This window comes from Podarcis pityusensis, assembly GCF_964106645.2.
Source record: "Podarcis pityusensis genome assembly, chromosome: 1".
Lineage (NCBI taxonomy): Eukaryota > Metazoa > Chordata > Lepidosauria > Squamata > Lacertidae > Podarcis > Podarcis pityusensis.
In genome coordinates this window covers 6,444,238-6,468,708 of record NC_138028.1, presented here as the reverse complement: position 1 = coordinate 6,468,708, position 24,471 = coordinate 6,444,238, and the positions used below count along the sequence as shown (strand labels likewise).

Sequence of the window (24,471 nt, the reverse complement as noted above, 5' to 3'; positions counted from 1 at the left end):
AGGTAGCAAGGGTAGGAAGGTGAGAATATATATATATATATTTATATTCCATATATTGAAAGACTGTTGGGGAGTTTAAGGCAGGGCTTTGGGGGGGGAGGGGGGGGAGGCATCTGCTCCAGGGGTCGGAAGACCCTCTAAATAGGGGAGCTCCGAATAGGGGAAGGGGTGCCTTGACCCCCTACTCTCTGCACTGCAAGAGCTTCTGGGACAGAAAAGGGGAGAGAGAGATCTGGATCCTTGTGTCTGCTTTTTTTTTCCTGATTGCAAGGGTGCAACTAGGGTGCATGCTTCCCATTGCAAGGGGATAGTGGGGTTGGGGGTCCTCAGCCTGGAACTGGTAGGGGTCTCCGCTTTTGGAGCGTCGCCTTTGCTGATCTGCAAAGCTAGGGCGTTGTTTGGGGCGCCTGCGACTTTTTGAAGGCCTGCTACCCCGGGGAAGCGAACCTTTGGAGGGTGGTTGTTGTTTTTTAAGTAGGTTTGGGGTTGGGGCACGGCCGGTGAGAGGGGTGCCCTAACCTGTGGGCCAAATTCTGGTTGAGGAACAGGGGAGCCGCGGTGCTCATCCAGGGGAGAAGCTAGCAGTGGCTCTGGGGTTGAGGAGCTGGCCGGTTCCGGATCCGAAATTTCCCTTGGCACCCGAATGATGCCTGCAAGGAGAAGTTCCTAGACGTGGTGATCCTTTGCGATCTTTTGCGATCCATTAAGCCACCCGCAATGGCCTTGAGGGGACTCTGGCTCGTCGGCCACGAACAAGGGTCCTGTGCCACCGTGCTGTTTTCCAGGTAATATGCTGTAGTGAACCTACGTAAGAGCTGGTCAGTATGTTCCTTTCACCACCCAGTGGCTGTTTCCCTGCCCTCTCTCAGCCATTGTGAAGCAGAACGGCCTCTTGTGAGTTGAGCCATCGCGTAAGGAGCATCTCTGTAAGCGATGGGTCATATCTCGATGACAGAATGCCGTGCTTTGCATTCAGAAGTTTCCAGGTTCAACCCTGGGCATCTGCAGTCAAAATAGATTGGGCAGATTCGATGAGGAAGACCCTCCTCCTTCGCCTGAAACTTTGAAAAGCTGCTGCCAGTCAGAGTAGACAGCATTGGGCTGGATGGGCGAATAGTCAGAACTGATGCACCACAACTTCTGTGATTGCTGTTCCTGCGTAGCCTTTCTCCTGCCCAGTTTCCCCTGGGATTGCCAGCTTGAGATAAAGACTGAGGGTGATCTCCCTTAGAGGAACCAGCCCACCAATGACATTAATAATAATAATAATAATAATAATATCTTTATTGTCATTGCCCCCTTCGGGGACAACGAAATTACTTGACTGCTCCATAAAAACTCTAATTAATCAATACAGTATAATACAGCAAGGGAGATTAGATGACTTTCAAAGTCCGGGCTTCCCATTCAGGGCCGAGATCGCTCTGGAGAAGAAGCTGTTCTTAAGACGGCTCGTTCTTGTCTTCATCGTCCTGTATCTCCGTCCCGACGGCAAGAGCTCGAAGAGACAGTGACCAGGATGCGATGGATCTTTTACTATGTCCAGTGCCTTCCTATGGCACCTTGTGGCATAAATCTGCTCTAAGGTGGAGAGTGGGCAGCCAACAATGCTCTCTGCTGCCTTAACAACCCTGCACAACCCCATCCTGTCCTGGGTAGTACAGCTTCCGTACTTGTGACTTACTGTGATTTTGGTTTCCTAGCATGCGAGCCAAGGCATCTGAAAACAAAGGGCTTATTTACACTACATTCCCTCTCCCCAAAGATCCCAGGCAATTGTAGTTTGGAGCGTCTGCATGGGATAGCGTTCTTAACAAACCCGAGCTACAATTACCAAGATCCTTTTCGAAAGTCATGGCAGTTGAAATTCTATAGTGTCTTGGGAAAAGACAATACTGGGCAATAAGGCAGCTTCCTATATTCTTCCTATACAGTAAGCCTGCAACCTATGCACAGGTTGCATTCTGGGGACTGCGCCTAAAGCCAAAATCGCATATAGTCAAAAGACATTGGGTGCAATGGTGGGTAGGATCGCCAGAGACTTTTTTTCCTGGACATCCACCCTCTTTTTATTATTTGCACGTAAAGGTGAATGTGCATAAGTTAAATGTGCATACGTTGCGGGCGCACTGTATTGATAGTGGCTCCTCTGTGTGACGGATACACAGTACAGTAACATTGTATTTTGGGTGGTGAGGTACATTGGTGGGGCCCACAGGAGGCAATTATTTAGCATTATTTCTCTAGTACAGCATTGTCTTCCTGAATGTGGTTGTCACCAGTTCAAGGCTGCAATCACAAAACCCTAGTGGCAACTTGCTCTGTGCGTTTGTGTCTCAGCTGCTCCAAAGGCCAGTGTAATTGACTATGAGCTCTGCCTCCTCTCCAGCTTCATGGCTGGAAAAAAAGAGATTGGAGCTCATGGAGCTTAGCAGAAAACAGTGGAACACACTCAGTTGCAAGCAGAATCATGGACCCCTTCCCCGTTTTTCTGGAGTGGCTATTTGGAATAGCAACACTCCGAACAATGTATAAAACAGGTTGGTGACATGTTCCTCCATATTGCAGAGAAAGACCTCAGAAACCACATTGTGTCCTAAACATAATGTGTACTCTGCCTCCAATATTATACCATTTTCCTCCTGTTTCCCCAAGGGGACCAAATTCTTGGCAACCTTGGATGGGCTACTTGCCCTGGGTCCTGCTTTTAAAGGGTAAAGGGACCCCTGACCATTAGGTCCAGTCACGGATGACTCTGGGGTTGCGGCGCTCATCTCGCTTTATTGGCTGAGGGAGCCGGCGTACAGCTTCCGGGTCATGTGGCCAGCATGACTAAGCCGCTTCTGGCGAACCAGAGCAGCACACGGAAATGCCGTTTACCTTCCCGCTGGAGTGGTACCTATTTATCTACTTGCACTTTGACGTGCCTTCGAACTGCTAGGTTGGCAGGAGCAGGGACTGAGCAATGGGAGCTCACCCCGTCGCGGGGATTCGAACCACCAACCTTCTGATTGGCAAGTCCTAGGCTCTGTGGTTTAACCCACAGCGCCACCCACGTCCCTTCTGTCCTGCATTTACATAGGAACAAATGCCTTATTCTGAGTCAGACCATTAGTTCACATAGCTCAATATTGTCTACACTGTTTGGCAGCAGCTGTCTAGGGTTTCAGGCATGCTTTTGCATGGTGGAGGAGTGGCGAGCGCCTCTCCAATCGCCGTGCATGTGACATTGCATAAAATTTGTATGTGGCACATGGATGTGCCGTCATGCAGGTACCTAATTTTGCTTCCTCAGAAAGGAGGGGAAGAGTTTGCCTGGAGTGCCCATGTTATGGATGTGGGGAGAAGAAGGGTCTATCCCAGTATACAAAGTCGTGATGAGCATGTGAACATTGCACGCACTTTCACTCGCATTTCTCTGTTACTTTCGCATGAGCATTGGGAGAGTTAAAAAGAGAAACATAAAGAGCATGTGCCAGTTCTGTAAAATGTCTACACAAACTGTGCTTGTGATTGTTGAGGTTCAGCAGTAATTGTAGTCTGCATTGTAGACTCAGGAATACTTCAGCCATCCTTCAGCCAAAATGGGAATTAGAGACAACAAATAAAAACCTTCCACCATGCCAGGTTCAAACACCGATTCCACATAATGCCAATTATCCCCTTTTGTTCATTCCTACTGTACTTTAAAGTGACACTGTCAACTTGATATTTGGAATTAAATTAATTTTGATGGGGGGAAATTGAGCTTCTGACAGTGGCGTCTTTTAAAAATAATTACTGTACAACGTAGTAGTTAAATCCAATTGTTTAATATATAAAAAAGGGTTTTTCTGTTCTCCCGTGGATATTACAAGGGTTTGATATTTCTTTTACTCCTCTGAATAAGGGTAGAATTAACCATGGAGCTGTAGTTAATAAAGGAAGATATAGAAGCAGTTGACAATCAGTTGATGAATCGGAGCCTACAAACAGCAGTAAAGGTTTCTCAAATTTAGGGGACTGGAAAAGGACATGAGCACAGAAACAAGTGAATTGTCTGTTTTATTGGTAATAGAACCGTAAACAGGCAGGGCTCCAGGTTTGCCAAAGTATTGGTCACAACTCAAGCCTTGGAGTGCTTGCAAAGCCTCATTCCCCTGGGCATAGATAACATCTTGTGTGAAGTGGAACTTCAGATGAAGGCCTGTGTGTACAATGGCCTGATTCATGCTGTGATTTCTCCCCAGAAAAGGATTGTACCAAAACAGCCATTGTGCAGATAGGTGTCTTCATGGAGCCTCCACCTCGTTTGTGACTTGTAAAAGCAGCTTGGTGAACCAACCCCTTAGGAGTTGGGTCAGTTTGGTGCCATGCAGCTCAGACCAATTTGGAGCATGCAACAACAACAACAACAATTTTATTATTTGTACCCCGCCCATCTGACTGGGTTGCCACAGCCACTCTGGCTGGCTTTCAGGAGATAAAGAAACACAATAAATCATCAAACATTAAAAACTTCCATATACAGGGCTGCCTTCAGGTGTCTTCTAAAAGCTGTATAGTTATTTATCTCTTTGACATCTGCTGGGAGGGCGTTCCACAGGGAGGGCGCCACCACCAAGAAGGCCCTCTGTCTGGTTCCCTATAACTTCACAGTGGGGGAACTGCCAGAAGGCCCTCGGAGCTGGGCCTCAGTGTTTGGGCTGAATGTCTCAAGCAACGTAATGTTAACTTTCCTGCAACCTGTGTGCTTCCACATTGCAGGCGTTACCCCACGGTTGAAAAGCGAGCAATATGCCTCAATAGAGCAAGTTATGTGGCCGTGCCTGAAGACGGCCCTTTCCTTAAAGCACTGCTTTTCGAACTGAGACTGGCCGATGAAGACCAGAGCTTCATAGAGCGTAGGGATGGCTGCTCCCGAATCAACAAGACTTCGGTCTATGCCCTTCAGACCGAAAGCGGAGAACTTTGGCCTGTGGTGGCCTTCCAAAAGAGCGGGTTGGTTTACGTCGGCCTCCCATTGGTGGAGCAGCCCTTGGCACCACGCCCACCTCTCATCAGCATCAGTGGGGTCTCTCAGGCTTTTGCGGTCTTGTCGGGGCTGCTGGCTTTCATGAACTCCAGCCAGAAGAGTAAAGCAGAGAGGACTTCCAAAATTGGCCAGCTCCCAGGCTTGCTTACGCAGAGCTGTCCTCTTGGCACCCCGCTGGATATGAACTTGAACGGCTCGTCATTGGAAAACAATCACGTTGCTCCAAGTAGCCATCCTCAGAAACCACCAGCTTGGAGAACCAGCATGTACAAGGGAAAGCCTCAAGTTAATGTCTGCATTACTGAAAAAGTCAAGTCCGTGCAGTATGACAAAAGGGATGTGTCAGACATGTGGCAGGTTTATGGAACTGTAACTTGCAAGGTGAGACACTTTCTGGCACAAATCTCTCTAACCTATTTGACACATGAATGCCCCTGGAAAAGCAAAAATTCAGCTCATTTTTATCTTGGCATATGGGGAAGCTGAACCTAATATTTTTAATGCTTCAGCATGCCGCAGAGGAAATGCTTCTTTTTTTAGATTTGTGAACTATACCAAACAGAAAATCTTGCTTTACAGATATGCTCTTGCGTACCTCCCTCCTAGTTTCGCTAGCTGAATAAAGACTTAAAAGATGCCACTGCTAATTTTGATATCATTTTTCAGTGTTTAGATTTCATCCTGCGGTGCTTGCATTATTCATCCTCATAATAGCCCTGTGAGCTGAGAGACACTGTCTCAGTTCAGACATTGTAGGTTGTACTTGTAATAAATTATAATAGTAAGAATAGTAATGAAAACAATAATACAATTCTAGTTATAGTCAGCAACATCTGGAAGGTCGGAGGTTCCTCTTAAAGGGTAAAGGGACCCCTGACCATTAGGTCCAGTTGTGACCGACTCTGGGGTTGTGGCGCTCATCTCGCTTTATTGGCCGAGGAAGCCGGCGTACAGCTTCTGGGTCATGTGGCCAGTATGACTAAGCCGCTTCTGGCGAACCAGAGCAGCGCACGGAAACGCCGTTTACCTTCCCGCCAGAGCAGTACCTATTTATCTACTTGCCCTTTGAGGTGCTTTCGAACTGCTAGGTTGGCAGAAGCAGGGTCCGAGCAATGGGAGCTCACCCCGGATTCGAACTGCTGACCTTCTGATCGGCAAGTCCTAGGCTCTGTGGTTTAACCCACAGCGCCACCCGAGTCCCCGCTATTATAGCTATTAACTATTTAAAGGGAAGCCTTTCTAGGAGGTTGTGAAGTGGGCCGTTCTCTAAGGAGGTCTGTTCCGTTCTCATGGATAACTAGGGATGCTTTGAAGACTTCTCTTTCTTTGTCTTTGAAGTGCGACATCGAAGGCACGGCTCCCAACGTGACCATCAGCTTGAACCTCCCTGCCAACGGCTCTCCTCTCCAGGATATTTTGGCCCACCCTTGCGTTACGTCCCTCGACTCCGCCGTTCTGACTTCCAGCAGCGTTGACGTAATGGACGACTCTGCCTTCAGCGGGCCTTACAAATTCCCTTTAATACCTCCTGCAGACCCCTTCGACCTGTGCTTTTATACTTCCCAGGTAAGGCTGCACGATTTGCAATGTTAATCCGGCAGCGGGGTCAGGCACTTGCCAGAGTCGGTACCCCAGCAAGAGGCGCCAAGATCCCCTGGCCCTCCTCCTCCTCCTTGCTGTTCTCCCATCCTCTGGCCTGGTGAGGATGACCAAGTGAGCAGCAACAGCGGTGAGGATAAGGAGCAGCTGGCACCACTGGTGATGAAGTGGCAGTGATCGGGACCTGATCCGGAGAAGGAAGGCGTCGGGGGGGAGAGGGAAGATGGTGGTCATCTGTCATGGATGCTTTAGCTGTAATTCCTGCATTGAAGGGAGTGGACTGAGTGACCCTTGGGATCCTTTGCAAGTCTAAGATTCTATGAGCAGGAAAGAATCTGGGCTGGCACACTTACCGGATTTATGAGGGCTGCAGAAGCAAGAGACCTGCCTGCCTGCCTGATCAGTTATCCATTGAAAAATACTTATCATATGTGCCCGTCTTGTTCTGGTTCATTTATTTACAGCATGGCACCACGTAATGTGAAGTTTAAGGGTTAAAAGCAACACTTTTAAGCTGGGCGCTGTCAGACTGACACATCACAGGTGCAATATCATCAAATTATCAGTCCCGGTTAATAATCTTGTGCCCCTTTCCCGGACCAACTGTGGTTTCTGGACTGTTTTTAAATGCAGCCACACGTACAGAGATTTACATCTATGGAAGGCAAAGTTACAATCACACCTTCCTGTATAATAACATGGTCTCTCATAACAAAGCCTGGTCTCTTCTCATCTCTGTCTCTCTGAAAGGAATCTGCGAGTTAGCAATGGCCCTCCATCTCATTACATGCTTTGAGTGTGGCATTGGGCAAGTTTTTGGCCTCCATCCTAGAAATATTTCCAGCACCCTGCTGATCGGTGGTTTAGAGAATCTAGCTTGCAAATGAGTTGTTAATTCCTGTTTTCCATCAGAATTAAGCACTTTCTGCCTAATTATCTTACTGTTTAGCAATCAGAGAGTTTATATCTGACATCTGGAAGCTGTCAGCCCATTTTAATTTTATTTATTTTACTTTATTCTGGAATTTGCACTCTATCATGCCTCCAAAGAGGCCTCTGGGCAACTTGAAAAACCTGCAACCATAAAAAAGCCTACAACCACCAATTGATAAAACGCATAAGAATGGTTTTAAAATGTGAATATAAGGAATTCAACTCTCTCTCCTCTCGCTCAGGTGCCTGTTCCACCAATTTTGGGGTTTTATCAGCTAAAAGAGGAAGAGTCACAGTGGAAGTTCACAGTTCACCTGAAGCTTCATGAAAGTGTGAAAAACACTTTTGAGTACTGTGAGGCCCGTATTCCCTTTCTCAACAGGTGAGAATCATGCAATTGTCCCCTCTTTTCTGGGAGTGGGATTTTCAAGAACCAACATGTTTCCCTTCTTGGGTGCAGGTAAAAGTTGTCGTTGGGACAAGGCTTGAAATAGAGCATAGGACACATCATATCTAGCCCAGTGTTGGGAAACGATTGACCTTCCAGATGTTGCTCAGTCATCACAATGGGTAATGAGTAAGGACTGGACCAGCAGTTCACCTTTTACCGATATGATGGAAATAGGAGAGGTGTCTTCACTCGCCCTACAGCTGGAACAATTTATAACGGAGGAGTTACAAAGGCTACTGCTTACATTGTCTCCTGGTGCAAATGTTTAACTTGCACCAAATTCACCTTGTACAAGAACTGTGCACTGTTACTGGTTATTTAATGAAGGGGTTCCAGGTAAGCCCCAGGTTGCTGTAACGGGGTTTGTTCTTCTGTTGGCGACAGGGGACCCATAACACACCTGGAATACAAGCTCAGCTACGGCCAGCTGGAGGTGGCAAAAGAGAAAAGCTTGCTGGTTTGGGTCATAGGTAAGATAAAACCTATCCCCCCCCCCCTTTCCTACTGAAGGATGGTTGCGTACTGAACTTGTTTGAAAAGGCACCACAGCCACCTTGCTGGCTGCTCCATCCACTCTTGGGCCATGGGAAGATCAGCCAAGTCCTCATTAAAGCCCTTTCCCTCCCGGTGGGCTTTGCCAACCAGGACTTCTTTTACTTCTCTAGCACAGAGTTGGTGGCCAAGAGTGTGAGCTCTGAACTCAAGCCAGGCATGCTCTCATCTCAGGCAAAATCTCCGTACATCCCATTTTAAGCAGCCAACTGGCCCTTAGTTTCCCCTCCTGTAATGTGGGGGCAATGATAATTCTGACCTTCCCCACAGAAATATCATTAGGGTTATTTAGCTAGTGTGTTTGAAGGGCGCACTCATAAAATATTGACACTATCCCTCCTCTCGGCCATCACAGCCCCTCTCCTCCATATTCTCTGCTCTGCCTTCCTGCTTTCTCCTTAACTAGCCTTTCTCCTCCTCTGTTTGGTTCCTATGTGCCTAAAGAATAGCCTTGGGACATTTTAAATTTATAATAATAATAATTTTATTATTTATATCCTGCCCACCCGGCTGGGTTGGCCCGGCCACAAACAGATTTTGTTTATTACCTTTCATTGAAGAGTTGCTTCCTATGAAGCATCTCAAAGTGGTTCAACGAGAAAAACATCAACAGTAACATTGTAAAAAATAATTTCACATATAGAAGCAATATCAGAGCCAATGCAGATGCAGACTGGGATAAGAATATCCCCTTGATGGTCTTCATTAGGCACCAAAAGGGCAGTAGACAATTGGTGCCTGTAAGTGGAAGGAGTTTCAAAGTATAGGTGTGACCACTGTAAAGGTCCAGTTTCTACATACATGCAACATATTCTTTTTATGCTGCCTTTCCATAGTTAAAACTATGCTCGTGGGGGGGGGGGGGGAATGTTGCAGAATTCAAAACACAAGAGAAGGAGTCATAAGCAAAAAAGAAAACACCAGAAAGTACACAACCAAATTTCCACATAAATCATAATGAAGGTACAAAATAAAGGTACAAAAAAAAAAATCAATATCAAAACTCCCTAAGCAATCAGCCCAAGAGTCAGTTCAGCAGCCTCGGCTTTTGTAGCTGGAGTCAGTCCGGGCCCTGCCCTCCCAGGCCAGGTGGGAAAAGGCCTGCAAAGCAGGGAGCTGGTCTTCCAGCACTCACAGCCAAGCTGTGGAATGGACATCCTGTGGAATAGACCCTCTGGTGAGATTGTGCCTGCAAGAAGCCCTACCCTGCAGAGTAGCGGCGGCTGTCTAGGGAGTTCAGTTGGGTCCCTGTTATCCGTGATGCCACAGGTTCAACCAGCACCCCTAGATATGCTCTGCCACTGAGCCTAAAGCAGATGCGTCTTGCAGGTGGACAGGAGGCAACACAGTTTTGGGGGGGTGGGGTGGCAAGAGCTTCTATCACCACATCTAAAGAAAAACCAGCCAGAAAGCTGGATTTGGGGTGAGAGGTCCCCATGGAGACATCATCATCATCATCATACAGTGGGCGCTCGGGTTGCAAACGCGATCCATGCGGGATGCACATTTGCAACCCGCAGTGTTGCGCGCATGCGCAGGTTGGGATTCTGCACTTCTGCGCATGCACAAAGCGTGATTTAGCGCTTCTGTGCATGCATGACCGCCGAAACCCGGAAGTGACCCAATCTGGTACTTACGGGTTTCGGCTGTCCATAACCCAAAAAAACGCAACCTGAAGCGTCTGTAACCCAAGGTATGATAATAATAATAATCGTAATCATAATAATTATAATAATAGTAAAAAAACCTTTATTGTCACTACACCACCTGTGTGCAGTGAAATTAAATGAGCCCCCCCCCCACACACATACACTCAGTCTTGTTTGCGCTCTGTGTGCTTGTCAGAAGTCAATTACACCACTATTATTTTTCCATCCAACAGCCCACGGATAAAAACTGTTCTTTAACCTGTTTGTGCGCTGACTATGCTTCTGTTTTTTGTTTTTTTTTAAGTGATATTTATTCCAAATTTAAAGTTACAAAAAAGAGAAAGAAAAACCATACAAAATACAAAGAAAATTTAACCATAGCAAAGCAAAAAGTAACAAGAAAAGAATGAACAATAAAAAATAGTAAAAAAGAAGACAAAACAAAAAATATAAAAATGTGTTGAGTTAAAATAGAACAAAAACAAATTAAACCTTTACATAACCTTTTCCCTTTAACTTATTTCCATGACCTCCTCTCACCTCCCAATTTTGTATTCTAGTTCAGATCGTATTTCCAGCAAATCCTTCTAACCTTATTTTCATTTACGTATTTTTAAAATTTAAATAATGTGATTAAACCTCCTCTATTTCATCAATTTCATCAACTCATTTTTACTTAATCCTTTATATCATATCTACCAGAACGACCTAATTTTCTTTTTCCAACCTCTTTCTAACAGTCTTTTATATTGCAGTATTTTTGAAGGTATATTTTAAATTTTTTCCAATCTTCTTCCATCGACCCTTCTCCCTGATCTCGAATTCTGCCAGTCATCTCAGCCAGTTCCATGTAGTCCATCACTTTCATCTGCCATTCTTCTTGGGTGGGCAATTCTTGTGTCTTCCAGTACTTCCCAATGAGTATTCTTGCTGCTGTTGTAGCATACATAAAAAAAGTTCTATCCTCCCTTCGTACCAATTGGCCGACCATGCCCAGAAGAAAGGCCTCTGGTTTCTTCAGAAAGGTATATTTAAATACCTTTTTCAATTCATTATATATCATTTCCCAGAAAGCCTTAATCCTTGGGCATGTCCACCAAAGGTGAAAAAATGTACCCTCAGTCTCTTTACATTTCCAACATTTACTGTCTGGCAGATGATAGATTTTTGCTAGCTTGACTGGGGTTAAGTACCACCTGTAAATCATCTTCATTATACTTCTGTATCTCCTGCCCGAAGGTAGGAGATTAAAGAAGTGGTGGCCAGGGTGTGAGTTGTCCCTAAGAATTTTCCTCGCTCTCCTGAGGCAGCGGTCTCCCGCGATGTCATCTAGCGAACTCCGAGGACAGCCCATGATGTCATGTGCGGCCAGCGACTCCTTGAATAGGCTTGAGCAAATAATTCTCAGCACTCGGTCTGATTTATTTCACAGGCCTATTGTAGTTCCCGTTTACTCTGATTCCCACGAAAAGAGCTGGATTGTGCTTTATTAGCATCACTGGTGTCTCACTTTGTGAACAAGTTCCCAAGCTGCATTTGTCAGATACGGGACACTTAATTCTTGGAACTGCTTATTCTGATAATTGGGTTAGCCAAAATTTAAAACCTTGGCTCAGCCTCGGAAAATCTTAAATGGCACCTGAGGATATTTTCCTCTTGGTTGTCGAATTCCCTCTATGCCCTGCAGCCCCTTCCTATGTTGCCTTCAGGCAAACCACAAACAATTCTATCCGCCTCAGTCCTTCTTGCCTCCATCTGCAGTATGGGGATAAAAAATACTGACCTACATTATGAAGCTTGCTGTAAGGGGGACTGAAATAAACCTTAACAATGCGAAGCGCCTGGAATATTCCAATGTCAGGTGTCAATTCTAAATGATGCAATGTATTTATTTCAACAATTTGTATACCACTTACTCACAGTTGTCTCGGAGTAGCGTACTGGTGAGCCAATACAATAAGACAAAAATTTGTTAAAATCTGAATTCAGTTAAAATGCCTGCCAATTTTTTTATTTTTTAAAAAAGTAAGTTTTGAAGGTGCCGCATTTGTAAGAACTCGGTCATTTAGTGCTGCGGTGCCTAAACTTTGGACCTCCCTGCCTGGTGAGACCTTCCCCATTCTCTTTTCAGCACCTGCTAAAAACATTATTAGAAACAAGCTTGGAAAGTTGAGGAAATTTTAATCTGTCTCAGTATTTTAATTTTTGTACGTTTTAAAGTATGGCTACACGTTTTTCTTGGTTTTATTGTTTTCTCTTTTTGAAACCACTTTGAGGTTGTGTGTGTGTGTGGTTCTTTTTTACAATCAAGCAGTGTATAAATTTTACGAAATAAAATAAATAAACAGGGAGGGGGTTCCGTCTGACCTCAACTGGAAGGGAGTTCCACAGAGCTCCTGCTGGTTATGAGCTGTGTATTCAAGCCATGGGGAACCACTAACAGTTACTCCTAAAATTTCTTCTTCTTCTTCTTCTTCTTCTTCTTCTTCTTCTTCTTCTTCTTCTTCTTCTTCTTCACAGCATTGGGGCAGTATTTGCCTGTAAACTGGATTTAGGTCCAAAGCAGAGGTGCAGGTGTGGCCAGATCCATGTGTTTAAACCAGACAGGAAGTGGGGAGGGTGACTGATTTAAAGATCAATGGGCTGGGCTTCTTTCAGCCTTTGCTCAGGACTTAAAATACCCCAGGTGGGGCTGTCCCAACAGTTCTCTCAAGTTACAAGTGGTCCCTTTAGGAGCTGGTTCTCATGGGCTCCAAATCTTGGGCTTCACCCCCCCCCACCTTCTTAGAAGTCGTAAAGGTAAAGGGACCCCTGACCATTAAGTCCAGTCATTACCGACTCTGGGGTTGCGGCGCTCATCTCGCTTTATTGGCCGAGGGAGTCGGAGTACAGCTTCCGGGTGATGTGGCCAGCATGACTAAGCCGCTTCTGGCGAACCAGAGCAGCGCACGGAAACGCCGTTTACCTTCCCGCCAGAGCGGTACCTATTTATCTACTTGCACTTTGATGTGCTTTCGAACTGCTAGGTTGGCTGGAGCAGGGACCGAGCAACAGAAGCTCACCCCGTTGCGGGGATTCGAACCGTTGACCTTCTGATCGGCAAGTCCTAGGCTCTGTGGTTTAACCCACAGCGCCACCCGCGTCCCTTCTTAGAAGTCTTACATAAATGCTATTGCTAGTGTCACAACTCTGAAACCTTTCTTTTTCTTTTAAAGGACAAAAATTCCCCAAGTCATTGGAAATTTCCCTTTCTGGAACTGTGACTTTTGGCACCTTGAGTCAGGAGCAGCAGATTGACCCTGTGTGCACTGGAAACACCACTTACATCAAAGTAAGTCGTCAGCTTCAAGAGAAGCTGGGTCTTAATCGTGCAGTTGTGTGTCGTCATCGCCCCCCCCCCCCAAAAAATGGACGGACTTGCGCACTGTTTTCATCAAGAAACTTTGTAAGGGCCTTCAACCTGCATATGGGTGGATGTTAGGAAACAAGAGGGACACTGGCATTTTCCGTTCCTGTCATCCAAGTCTACTCACTTATGTGCAGGAATACCAAAACAGTTCAAGGGGTGTGAGAGCCTTCACTAGCTGTAGGAAGTAACCTCCTTGTGCAAAGATTAAGTAAAGGTAAAGGGACCCCTGACCATTAGGTCCAGTCATGACCGACTCTGGGGTTGTGCGCTCATTTCGCTCTATAGGCTAAGGGAGCCGGCATTTGTCTGCAGACAGCTTCTGGGTCATGTGGCCAGCATGACTAAGCCGCTTCTGGCGAACCAGAGCAGCACATGGAAACGCCGTTACCTTCCCGCAGGAGCAGTACCTATTTATCTACTTGCACTTTGACATGCTTTCGAACTGCTAGGTGGGCAGGAGCAGGGACCGAGCAACGGGAGCTCACCCCGTCGCGGGGATTTGAACCGCCGACCTTCTGATCGGCAAATCCTAGGCTCTGTGGTTTAACCCACAGTGCCACCCGTGTCCCCGTGCAAAGATTAGGTACACCATATTTTCACGTGCATTAGACGGGGTTTTTTGACTCAAAAATCATGTCAAAAAACTAGGGTCGTCCAATACATGGATAGTGGCATTGGGGGCGGGGGAGAAGCGGCGCACCAGCCAGCCGGTTGGGAGCGCAACTTCCTCCGATGTCGCTGTGCGCGGGAAATGATCTAGGGAGTGTTTCCTGCCCGCAGCTGCGTGGGGGGAGAAGCTCAACAACTTTGGGCCATCTCCTCTCATTTTCTTAAAATTGAGTCCTCAAAAATAGGGGCGGTGTCTTATACATGGGGGCGTCGTATAGACGGAAAAATACGGTATATTCTACCTAGTCGATGGGGACAGGGAGGTGTTTGAGCAGACATGAGGATCTGTACATCTTACTGTTTTCTGCTTGGCTGCGCTTAGCTTTATTTTAGAATCCTGGATTTCACGCTGACCGGATGTTACACAGACCAGCATTCCATCCAGGTCTTTTCCTCAGGAAAACCAAAGATCAGTACAGGTGAGCAGGGTCACATCTGCCGCTGGTTTTACGTTAAAACAGAAGGACACCTTTAGCAAGGTGTAAATAGGTGAACTTGCCCTGGGGCCTCCATTTCAAAATTACGTTCTGCAGAATTTATCATTATTGTTATTAATTAAATTCTACACCACCTGTCGTGCGATAATCACGGTGCAGTTTGCCGTATAGAAACACAAAAATGCAACAGAAACAATCACACACACGCAGTTTAAAAGGCCATAGATTTAATTAGAAAAGGAAGGTTTTTGCCCATCGCTTAAAGATATATAATGAAGGTGCCAGGCGAACCTCCCTGGGGAGAGCATTCCACAAGCAGGGAGCCACTGCAGAGAAGGCCCCGTTCTTGTGTTGCCACCCTCCTGACCTCTCGAGGAGGGGCCACACGAAGAAGGGCCTCAGGTGTTGATTGCAGGGTCTGGGTTAGTTCATATGGGGAGAGGCAGTCCTTAGGTATTGCGGCCCTGAGCCATTTAAAGCTTCATAGGACAAAGCCAGCACTTTGAATTGGGCACCTGCCACCCATCTGGTCTAGGGAACTGCCCACTAACAGAGCTGCAGCCTTACCTGGATTGAGCTTCAGTTTGTTGGCTCTCATCCAGTCCCATTACCGAGGAAAGACACTAGTCCAGCGCAGATGTAAAGGAGAAATAGAGCTGTGGACCATCAGCATATTGCTGCCAACACGCTCCAAAATGTAGCTTTCAACTATATGATTTAGTTATTATGTCTAGTATAAACATGTTTTTTTAAATGATGAAATTACAATCTCAAATGTAATTTTAATCATTTGTGCTTTTGTGTGTTTTGAGATACTGTATAGTAGCTTATTTCTCTCTCTCCCCCTCTGTGTGTGTGTGTGTGTTTATTTTAATTTCAGCTCGAGAATTGCTTTCTTCAGATTACTACATCTGGAATTCCAAAGCCCCGGCACCTGTAGTGTATAGAACTTTACTTTTCTAATTTCCCCTCAATTTTGTACTTGAAATGGGAAAAAGTACTGAAATGTTTTAACTGATCTGTTCATTATTTAAGACCGTGTTTGGGGGGAAACAACAAACATCCTTATTTCGCTTAAGCGTTGTTTATTGTTTTGTGAGCCCACACACCCCTTTCGTAGCTACCTGTAGTCAATGACATTGTAGGCTTTCTTTCGCCACCAACACATCCTCAGTGGTCTGCAACTGGTCCTCCTGCCTTTCTAGAAATCTAGATATAGGAATGCTGTGGAGTAAGATCTTTATTGGGGGGGGCGGGCTCTTGCAGGTGCTGTGGACCTTAGTCTTTTTAACCTCCTGTTGAGTACAACCATCTCTTCCCTTTGGCCAAGCCCATTTGTAAAGAAACCTGTATGAAGTAATACTGTTTTTAGAGTAACTCCGTGTGCGTGCAGAGTGCCTTTCACTCACCACTGAGCAACTGCAGTCTGGCGCTGTACCACTGGAATTCTAGAGCTGGCCTTCCTTCCAGGGCTGTTCATCCATTAGGAAAAACAGAGCAAAGTCTTTGATTCACGGCTCGATTCGTGCTTCTTGAAATGGATCTTTAAATCTGCAAGCCTAAAGGTAACACTACAAGCCTATTACATTAGTCGGTGCAAGTTGACAAGGGGTGAAATCCTTTTCCAAAGGTCACGGTGCAGCTTACAGCATAAAAACACAAAATGCATAACATAATGAGAAACAGTTGCCCCCCCCCCCCATTTAAAAGGCCATAGATTGTCAGATTCTGCTACAAAACATTCTGACCACCTTTAACAGGTTCCAAGCTCCTCTTCCATATAAACCCAGAAAGCAGAAGAACAAACTATTCCAAATTTAGTGGAACAGAGAAGTCACAAAAGCTGCATGCTAATTCTGCATTTTTTAAAAAAATACTCACTGGTATCTTCAGGAATACAGGAAACGGTTTTAGCAGGCTGTAGGGATAAATGGGCAAAATTACGAAAGGTGGGGGGAAACTTTGGGACCCCGGAGAGTAGCACAAAAGGAGAGACAAAATGCACCTTTCATCACCAAGCACAATGGCCTGACTTTTGTTTAACTGTGTTGCTGTGTGATAAATAAGATCAGTGATTGTGTATGGGGAGAAGTTTCAAAAACTATAATTTGAAAAAGTGCTCAGGTTGAGATACCAATCTGACGGCTGGTTCAGCATCATAAAGAGGAGATTGATTAGCGCAAGCCATGATGCTCAGCCAAAAAAAGACTGCCTGGCAAAACTTCTGAAAGGACAGCCAGGGTGTGCTGAAATTAAAACCCCCTGTTTCTCAAAGATACCATCTAGGAGATACCACCTGTATGCAGACATTAGTTTGCTTCTTGGTAGTTAGAATATGTGTGTATAACACTGTGTACGCACATGAGGACAGAAGAGCCTGGCCTCACTGCCTTCTGGGGGAGAGAGTTCTGTGAAGAAGGACTTTCTGTTATCTGTCCCGAATCATCCATCATTCAACTCCCATCGGATGTCCCTAGTGTTACGAGACAGGGAGAAAAACGGTACCCACTTTCTTCACATACAGTGGAACCTAGGTTTTCGAACGTATTCCATTCCGGAAGACCGTTCAATGTTCAAAAACTAAGGATCAATGTGGTGGCTGCAAAGTCGGGGGGGGGGAGAAAAACGCACCTCAAAAGCTGTTCGACTTCCGAGGCGCATTTGAAAACGGAAGTAATTACTTCCGGTTTTCCAGCATTCGGGTTCCGAATTGTTTGGCTTCCGAGACGCTCGAAAACCAAGGCTCCACTGTACAAGGTGCAGATCAGTTGCTAAATGGCTCCTGGGCTGGGCCACTGCAGGTGGCCGATGTATCATTCTGTTCCAGGTGCTGCCATAGGAACACTAGAAGCTGCCTTCTACTGAGTCAGACCCTTAGTCCACCTAGCGCAATATTGCCTGCGCTGGCTGGCAGTGGCTATCCCGGAGGCAAGGCATGCTTCTCTCCCATCCCTACCCAGAGACTGAACCTTGGACCTTCTGCAAGCCAAGCAGGTGCCCGGCCACCAAGCCACAAATCTTCTCCGACGCCCTTCCTCAGCTTTGCCGCACTGGCTTCGAAAGCGATTGGCCAAAGTAACGCCAGAGGCGAAAGAAGTCTGGGAATGAGCAGCTGATTCCCCAGGAGAAGAAATCAGGGGTGCGCAGGAAGAAGAAGGAGACTCCCCGTCGGTCGGCGCCAAGCAGACTGAGACGCCTGTTGGGAGGGGAAAGTCCATTGCTCTCTGCGGTAAACTCTCCTCCCGTCGCAGGACAAAGGCAGCACCCCGTGTGCATTCCAAGGAGATCAGCTGGACATCCCAGCGCTGCTTTTGATTCCGTCTAGAAACCTATCTTTTCAAGATAATTTCTTTCACAAAACAAAAAAAGTAAGGGGGGCGGTTGGGGTGGAAGACAAAAGTCTGTTTCCCATTTGGTAGGTGACCTGTTTAATGTTTTCTCTGTGTCTGGGAACTCCTTAGTGTAATTAGGGACCTTTGAACTCCCCAACTAATCCGGAGCTATTTTGTATTCCTGACTCATCTTGAAGGCTGGACCTTTCTTTTCTTCCGAGTCTGCTGCCACAATTAAAGAAGAAACAGCTGCATTTCAAAGAGATTCCAATTCCAGAAGCTAAATCGTGATTGACACGTTCTTATTCTAAGCTATAAGAAACTCGTAAGAGTCCTTTCTTGGGTTAAAACTTCAATCACTTTCTAAAAAATTATCTCAATATGGATTTTATTCATTTTCTTTGATAGCCATTCTTTGCAGAGATATACACACACACACACACACACTGCGTTGGTGGCGAATATGAACTGCTAGCATAAGGGTGTCTTGGGACCCTGAGCCATCTTCTAGAGACAGCAATGGGCAAATTCTGTTTAGTGTCAAAAATTACGATTAGGGAATCAGACACCTGCCACATAGCCTAGCATGGTTCCAGACAGCCAAAAGATGAAGGAAGTGGGACGTTCTTGAAGTCAGACGGCGAAGGCTTGTCATCAACCCAACAGTGAAAGCCGCCAATCGGAATTCACATTTTTACCAGTTTAGGAATGTATAGTCTCTTATTCCAGTTTAGCATAACTTCCTTCGGTTCCTTAACCCAAGGAGCAGTAGTTTTGCAAAAATGCAAATTATTAGTCATTAATCCCCCCCCCCAAAAAAAATCTCTGAATGTCTGCTTTGAAACAGCTAGCAAAATACATAAGGTTTTGAGATAACGCTGGCAGCCGTTTTCTGGAACAGGAAGCAACACAGGTGGCCAAACTGAACAGTTGGAAGTAAGGAATTGTGGAAATAGCCAGGATCCTTAAATGGCTGCTCTGGGTTTACTAAAAAAACAACCTTTTACAGAATGTGCAGCCAGAATCCAAATGCATAAAATTCACTTGAGTTCAATTTCCAGATTTGTTTTGGGCAATGCAGATGCTTATTTAAGATTCGGGGGGTAGCTGTCCACATGCTGCTGTTCTGCTTTCGGCTTGCAGTGTCTCAAAAGGAGCTTGCCGAAGGGAGAAAATTAACTAGCCTGCAATCCTATACTCGCCTTCAGCAGGACGTACTGTGTAGACGTGTATAGAACTGCACTGTTAGCTTTTAATTTTAGTATTGCATTTATATCACGCCCTTCCTGCAAAGAGCATACATGGTTCTCCCCTGCCCTCTCTATTGTACCCTCACAGCAACCCTGCGAGGCTGGCTAGGCTGAGAGATAGTGACTGGCCCAAGGTCACCCAGTGAGCTTCATGGCTGAGCGGAAATCTGAACCCTGGTACGGTGGTGCCCCGCAAGACGAATGCCTCGCAAGACGGAAAACTCACTAGACGAAAGGGTTTTCCGTTTTTTGAGCTGCTTCGCAAGACGAATTTCCCTATGGGCTTGCTTCGCAAGACGAAAACGTCTTGCAAGTTTGTTTCCTTTTTCTTAGCACTGTTAATACAGTTGCGACTTGACTTCGAGGAGCAACTCATAGAACGCAGTGTACATAGTAGCCTTTTTTGAGGTTTTTAAAGACTTTGGTGATTTTTTAAGCTTTTCCAAACCTTTTGCAGCCATTTGGTAAGTTAAGCTTTTAAAACTTTTTTGGGGGGGCTTTGGATTTTGGGTTGGGGTGTTTGGAATTCAAGGGCTTGGTGTTGGGGAGGGGTTTGCAAGAATCTGGAAGCTTGTGGTTTTTTTCCCTGCATTTTTATGATTTTCTGTGACCATTGGGCAACTCTGCTGTTTTTTAAAAAAAATTCTGGGTTTGAATTTTGAAATGCTCTTTACAGTATGTGTGACTTTAAAGAGCACTTAATAAACTCTTGTTGTACCAAATTTGGCTTTGTTTGGACTTGACCATAGGAACGCATTAATTGATTTTCAATGCATTCCTATGGGATTTCGTGCTTCGCAAGACGAAAAAATTCGCGGAACGAATTAATGTCGTATTGCGAGGCACCACTGTACCTCCCAGGTCTTATTCCAGCACTCTAACCACTGCACCACACTAGGTCTATAATTACAATTTCTTTTTTACAGTCTCGCATGCATTAGGTTTCTCTGAATTGCTTCTGCAGTAAATTGATCTATGTCAAGACTCAGCAAAGTTCCATTTCACCGTTTGGCTGCAGGTCAAGTCCGATTGCTTTGAGACGTTTGTGAGAAGCAGCGATAGGGAACATTTTTAGGCCCGCAGGCCGGATCCTGATCACGATCAGCCTCGCAAGCCAAAGTTTTATCATTGGGCACCTGTCAATCACCCGCCATCACAATGAGATCCAGTGCAGCTAGAAGATTCTTGTGTTGGTTGCAGAATTTTGCAGAATCCCCTAAAGGGGGGGTTCCCTCCTTTGAAAAGGATCAGAAATAGAATTTCTAGGTATTCTGTCATCGTTATATCAATGATGAGTACATTTGTTCACCGCTTTTTACAAAGCATCTCTAAGCGACTTAACAGAAAATTTTGAAAAAAATGCAGAATGCACCAAACATTTACAATCCGAAACACTTATCTAATACATTGGGGGGGACCCGATAAAAAAAATAAGAATGCCTTTCTATGGCCGCGATAGACCCACACACAAACACCTTTTATGATCTCCTCCAGACACATTTGGAAGAATGAAACCCATGAGAATGGAAAGATGGTAAAGAATCCAGGATGTTGCCATTACCCTGATTCAGACCATTGTTCCATCTAGCTCAGTATTCACTACACTGCACCGGCAGCAGCACTTCTAGCCCTGGAGACCTGGAGATTCTTGCGATTACACCTGGGATGTTTGCATGCTGGGCAGATGCCCAACCACCCAACCACAGCTTTCCCCTTGAAGGAAGCTACTTTATCCTAAGACCAATTGGTCCACCGAGCTTAGTCTACACTGACTGGCAGAGGCTCTCCAGGAGGAGTCCAGGCAGGGGGCATTCCCAGCCCTACCAGGAGAAGCCAAGGGATCAACACAAATTTCTAGAAAGCCTTTGGGAAACCCCAATGCCTATGGGCAGCAACCATGAACTATTACCATTTAATGCACATACTGGACTAGACTTCCTAGTTTCAGAAGCTTTTGGCCTCTTCATACCTTCCAGATGTAAATATTTACAACAAGAAGGAATCTTGCGGCACCTTAAATGCAAACCCCTTTATTCTGGGGTAAGCTCTCATAGACTACAGTCGTTGTTGTCGTTTAGACATTTCTGACTCTTCGTGACCCCATGGACCAGACCACGCCAGGCACTCCTGTCTTCCACTGCCTCCTGCAGTTTGGTCAAACTCATGCTGGTAGCTTCGAGAACACTGTCCAACCATCTCGTCCTCTGTCGTCCCCTTCTCCTTGTGCCCTCCCATCTTTCCCAACATCGGGGTCTTTTCCAGGGAGTCTTCTCTTCTTATGAGGTGACCAAAGTATTGGAACGTCAGCTTCACGATCTGTCCTTCCAGTGAGCACTCAGGGCTGATTTCCTTCAAAATGGAGAGGTTGGATCTTCTTGCAGTCCATGGGACTCTCAAGAGTCTCCTCCAGCACCACAATTCAAGAGCATCCATTCTTCGGTGATCTTGATGGTTCACCTCTCACTTCCATACGTCACTACTGGGAAAACCATAGCTTTAACAATGCAGTCCACTACATACCCTCTTTAAGTCTCCTCACCAACACCCCGTAGCTAAGGAGTGAAATAAATCAATGCCCAGGATCACTTAAGCAGGATCTTGCTCACCCTTCGCAGTGAGTAAGTCCTATGGTTCTCAGTGGGGCTCACTTCAGAGTAGGCACACATAGGATTGCACTGGGTTGAATTATGATCTGGGCAAATCTGCCCCTCCCAAGCCCAGGATAACCTTGGGTGAGCATAACAGGGTGCATCGTTTGTGGAGTTTGGAGCCCTACCGTGGGTGTGTACAGACAGACAGATGATTCTTAATAAATCTTGATTTCAAATTTAAGAACTGGTTGGTCATATATTCATAGAATTGTAGAGTTGGAAGGGACCCCAACCCCAGAAAATAGCAAGTCATCCAGTTCTTGGTAGGGCTGCCCTCCACTGTGTTAAGATTGGATGATCGGCCTAAGCAGAGGTTGGTTGGCCATCTGTCATGTATGATCTAGGCAGTTATCTTTCCACAAGGGCCAACATTGATGCCGAAATCCATCATCTCCTGAGCTCTGCAAGTACAGCTTTCTCCTGACTGAAGTGCAGAGTGTTTGAGGACCGGGACATTCACAGCGAAACCAAAATGCTTGTTTACAAAGCTATTGTACTATCAACCTTACTATATGCTTGTGAAACATAGACCACTTATAAACGCCATCTCCAACTCCTCGAAAGATTCCATCAACGGTATCTCTGAAAAATCTTACACATCACTTGGGAAGACAGGCGAACTAATGCCAGTGTACTGGAAGAAGCAAAGATCACCAGTGTTGAAGCAATGATTTTCCAGCATCAACTTCGTTGGACTGGTCATGTTGTGCGGATGCCTGGTGATCGTCTTCCAAAGCAACTACTCTATTCCAAACTTAAAAATGGAAAGCGTAATGCTGGTGGTCAACAAAAGAGGTTTAAAGACTCTCTCAAGGCAAATCTAAAAAAATGTAGTATAAACACTGAGAACTGGGAAACACTGGCCTGCGAGTGCTCCAGTTGGAGAACAGCCTTTACCAAAGGTGTCATGGACTTTGAAGATGCTCAAACTCAGGACGCAAGGAAGAAACGTGCTAAGAGGAAGGCACGCTTGGCAAACCCTCACTGTGATCAACTCCTGCCCGGAAACCAATGTCCCCACTGTGGAAGGACGTGTGGATCCAGAATTGGCCTCCACAGTCACTTATGGACTCATTGTTAAAACCGTATTTATGGAAGACAATCTTACTTGGCTATGAGGGATCGCCAAAGAAGAAGAGTTTCTTGCACTGCAGGGGGATGGACAGGATGAAGAAGAAGAAGAAGAAGAAGAAGAAGAAGAAGAAGAAGAAGAAGAGGCGGCGGCGGCGTTTGGATTTGATATTATCACTACCCTAAGGAGTCTCAAAGCGGCTAACATTCTCCTTTCCCTTCCTCCCCCACAACAAACACTCTGTGAGGTGAGTGAGGCTAAGAGACTTCAGAGAAGTGTGACTAGCCCAAGGTCACCCAGCAGCTGCATGTGGAGGAGCGGGGAAGCGAACCCGGTTCACCAGATTACGAGACAACCGCTCTTAACCACTACACCACACTGGTTCTCTTTCTGGCACAGCACATGTGTGACGTTGCATGCATGCATTGTATGTAGCGACACCGCAAATGCGCTGTATAGCGGTTTGCCACCAGCGCCGCTCCAGTACTGTACAGATGGTGCTGGGATCCTCTGCTTGCAGCTGCAGCCGTGAATGGAGGATCATCCATTCGCGGCTGTAGCAGCGACAGAGGGATCCCGGCACCGTCTGTACAGCACTGGAGCGGCGCCGGCGGCAAACCGCTATACAGCACATGTGTGGCGTCGCTACATACGGCACATGCATCGCACGTAGCGATGCCGCACATGCGCCCTACGTAGCGACGCCCACCCTGGGTGTCACTACACCTTCCTTTCCCCTTGGCTCTACCCCCTGAATAACAGACCTTTCCCAATAAGAGTTGAAATAGCTTCATCATACCAGGCCAAACCTCATTTGACTCAAGTCTTGCCTTCTCTGACTGGCAGCTGCTCTCCCATGTTCCAGGCAGGGGATATTCCTGAACATCAGAAGAGGCTGCAGGATCAGGCCAGTGGCCCCATCTAGTCCAGCATCCTTGTTCTCAGAGCGGTCAGCCAAATGCCTCGTGGAAACCCGCGGATGCAAGATTTGCCTCCTATAGAAGCCCTGCTGCATCCATCTCCCAATTCTCCCTTGAAATTCCAGGGACTGGACCAGGGAATTTCTGCATTCGAAAGATGCTCTGCCGCTGAGCTATGGCCCTAGATTACGTATCCCTACACGTCCATGAAGTTCAGTGGGAGAACTCGACCCAGGCACTCTCTTTCTCTCAGCCTAAACCACATCATTCACTTGCTGCAAGGGGCAAGGGAAAGAGGGAGAGCCTTAGCCAGGGGTCAGCAAACTTTTTCAGCAGGGGGCCAGTCCACTGTCCCTCAGACCTTGTGGGGGGGCTGGACTATATTTGGGGGGGGGGGGAATAAAATGAACGAATTCCTATGCCCCACAAATAACCCACAAATAAAAGCACACATTCCACTCATGAAAAAGCACACTGATTCCCAGACCATCTGCGGGCTGGATTTAGAAGCCGATTGGGTTGAATCCGGCCCC

General features: G+C 46.2%; 1 protein-coding gene across 1 annotated transcript; it reads left to right on the top strand.

The window, feature by feature from the left end:
- The first annotated feature begins 70 nt into the window (after positions 1-70).
- AP5M1 (adaptor related protein complex 5 subunit mu 1) lies at positions 71-15,727 on the top strand. The gene is made up of 8 exons (XM_080985445.1): positions 71-785; positions 4,747-5,395; positions 6,353-6,580; positions 7,789-7,928; positions 8,382-8,467; positions 13,414-13,529; positions 14,599-14,695; positions 15,594-15,727. The coding sequence occupies exons 1-8, from the start codon at positions 718-720 to the stop codon at positions 15,674-15,676; spliced, it is 1,467 nt and encodes a 488-aa protein (XP_080841571.1). The 5' UTR covers positions 71-717; the 3' UTR covers positions 15,677-15,727.
- Positions 15,728-24,471: the final 8,744 nt, after the last annotated feature.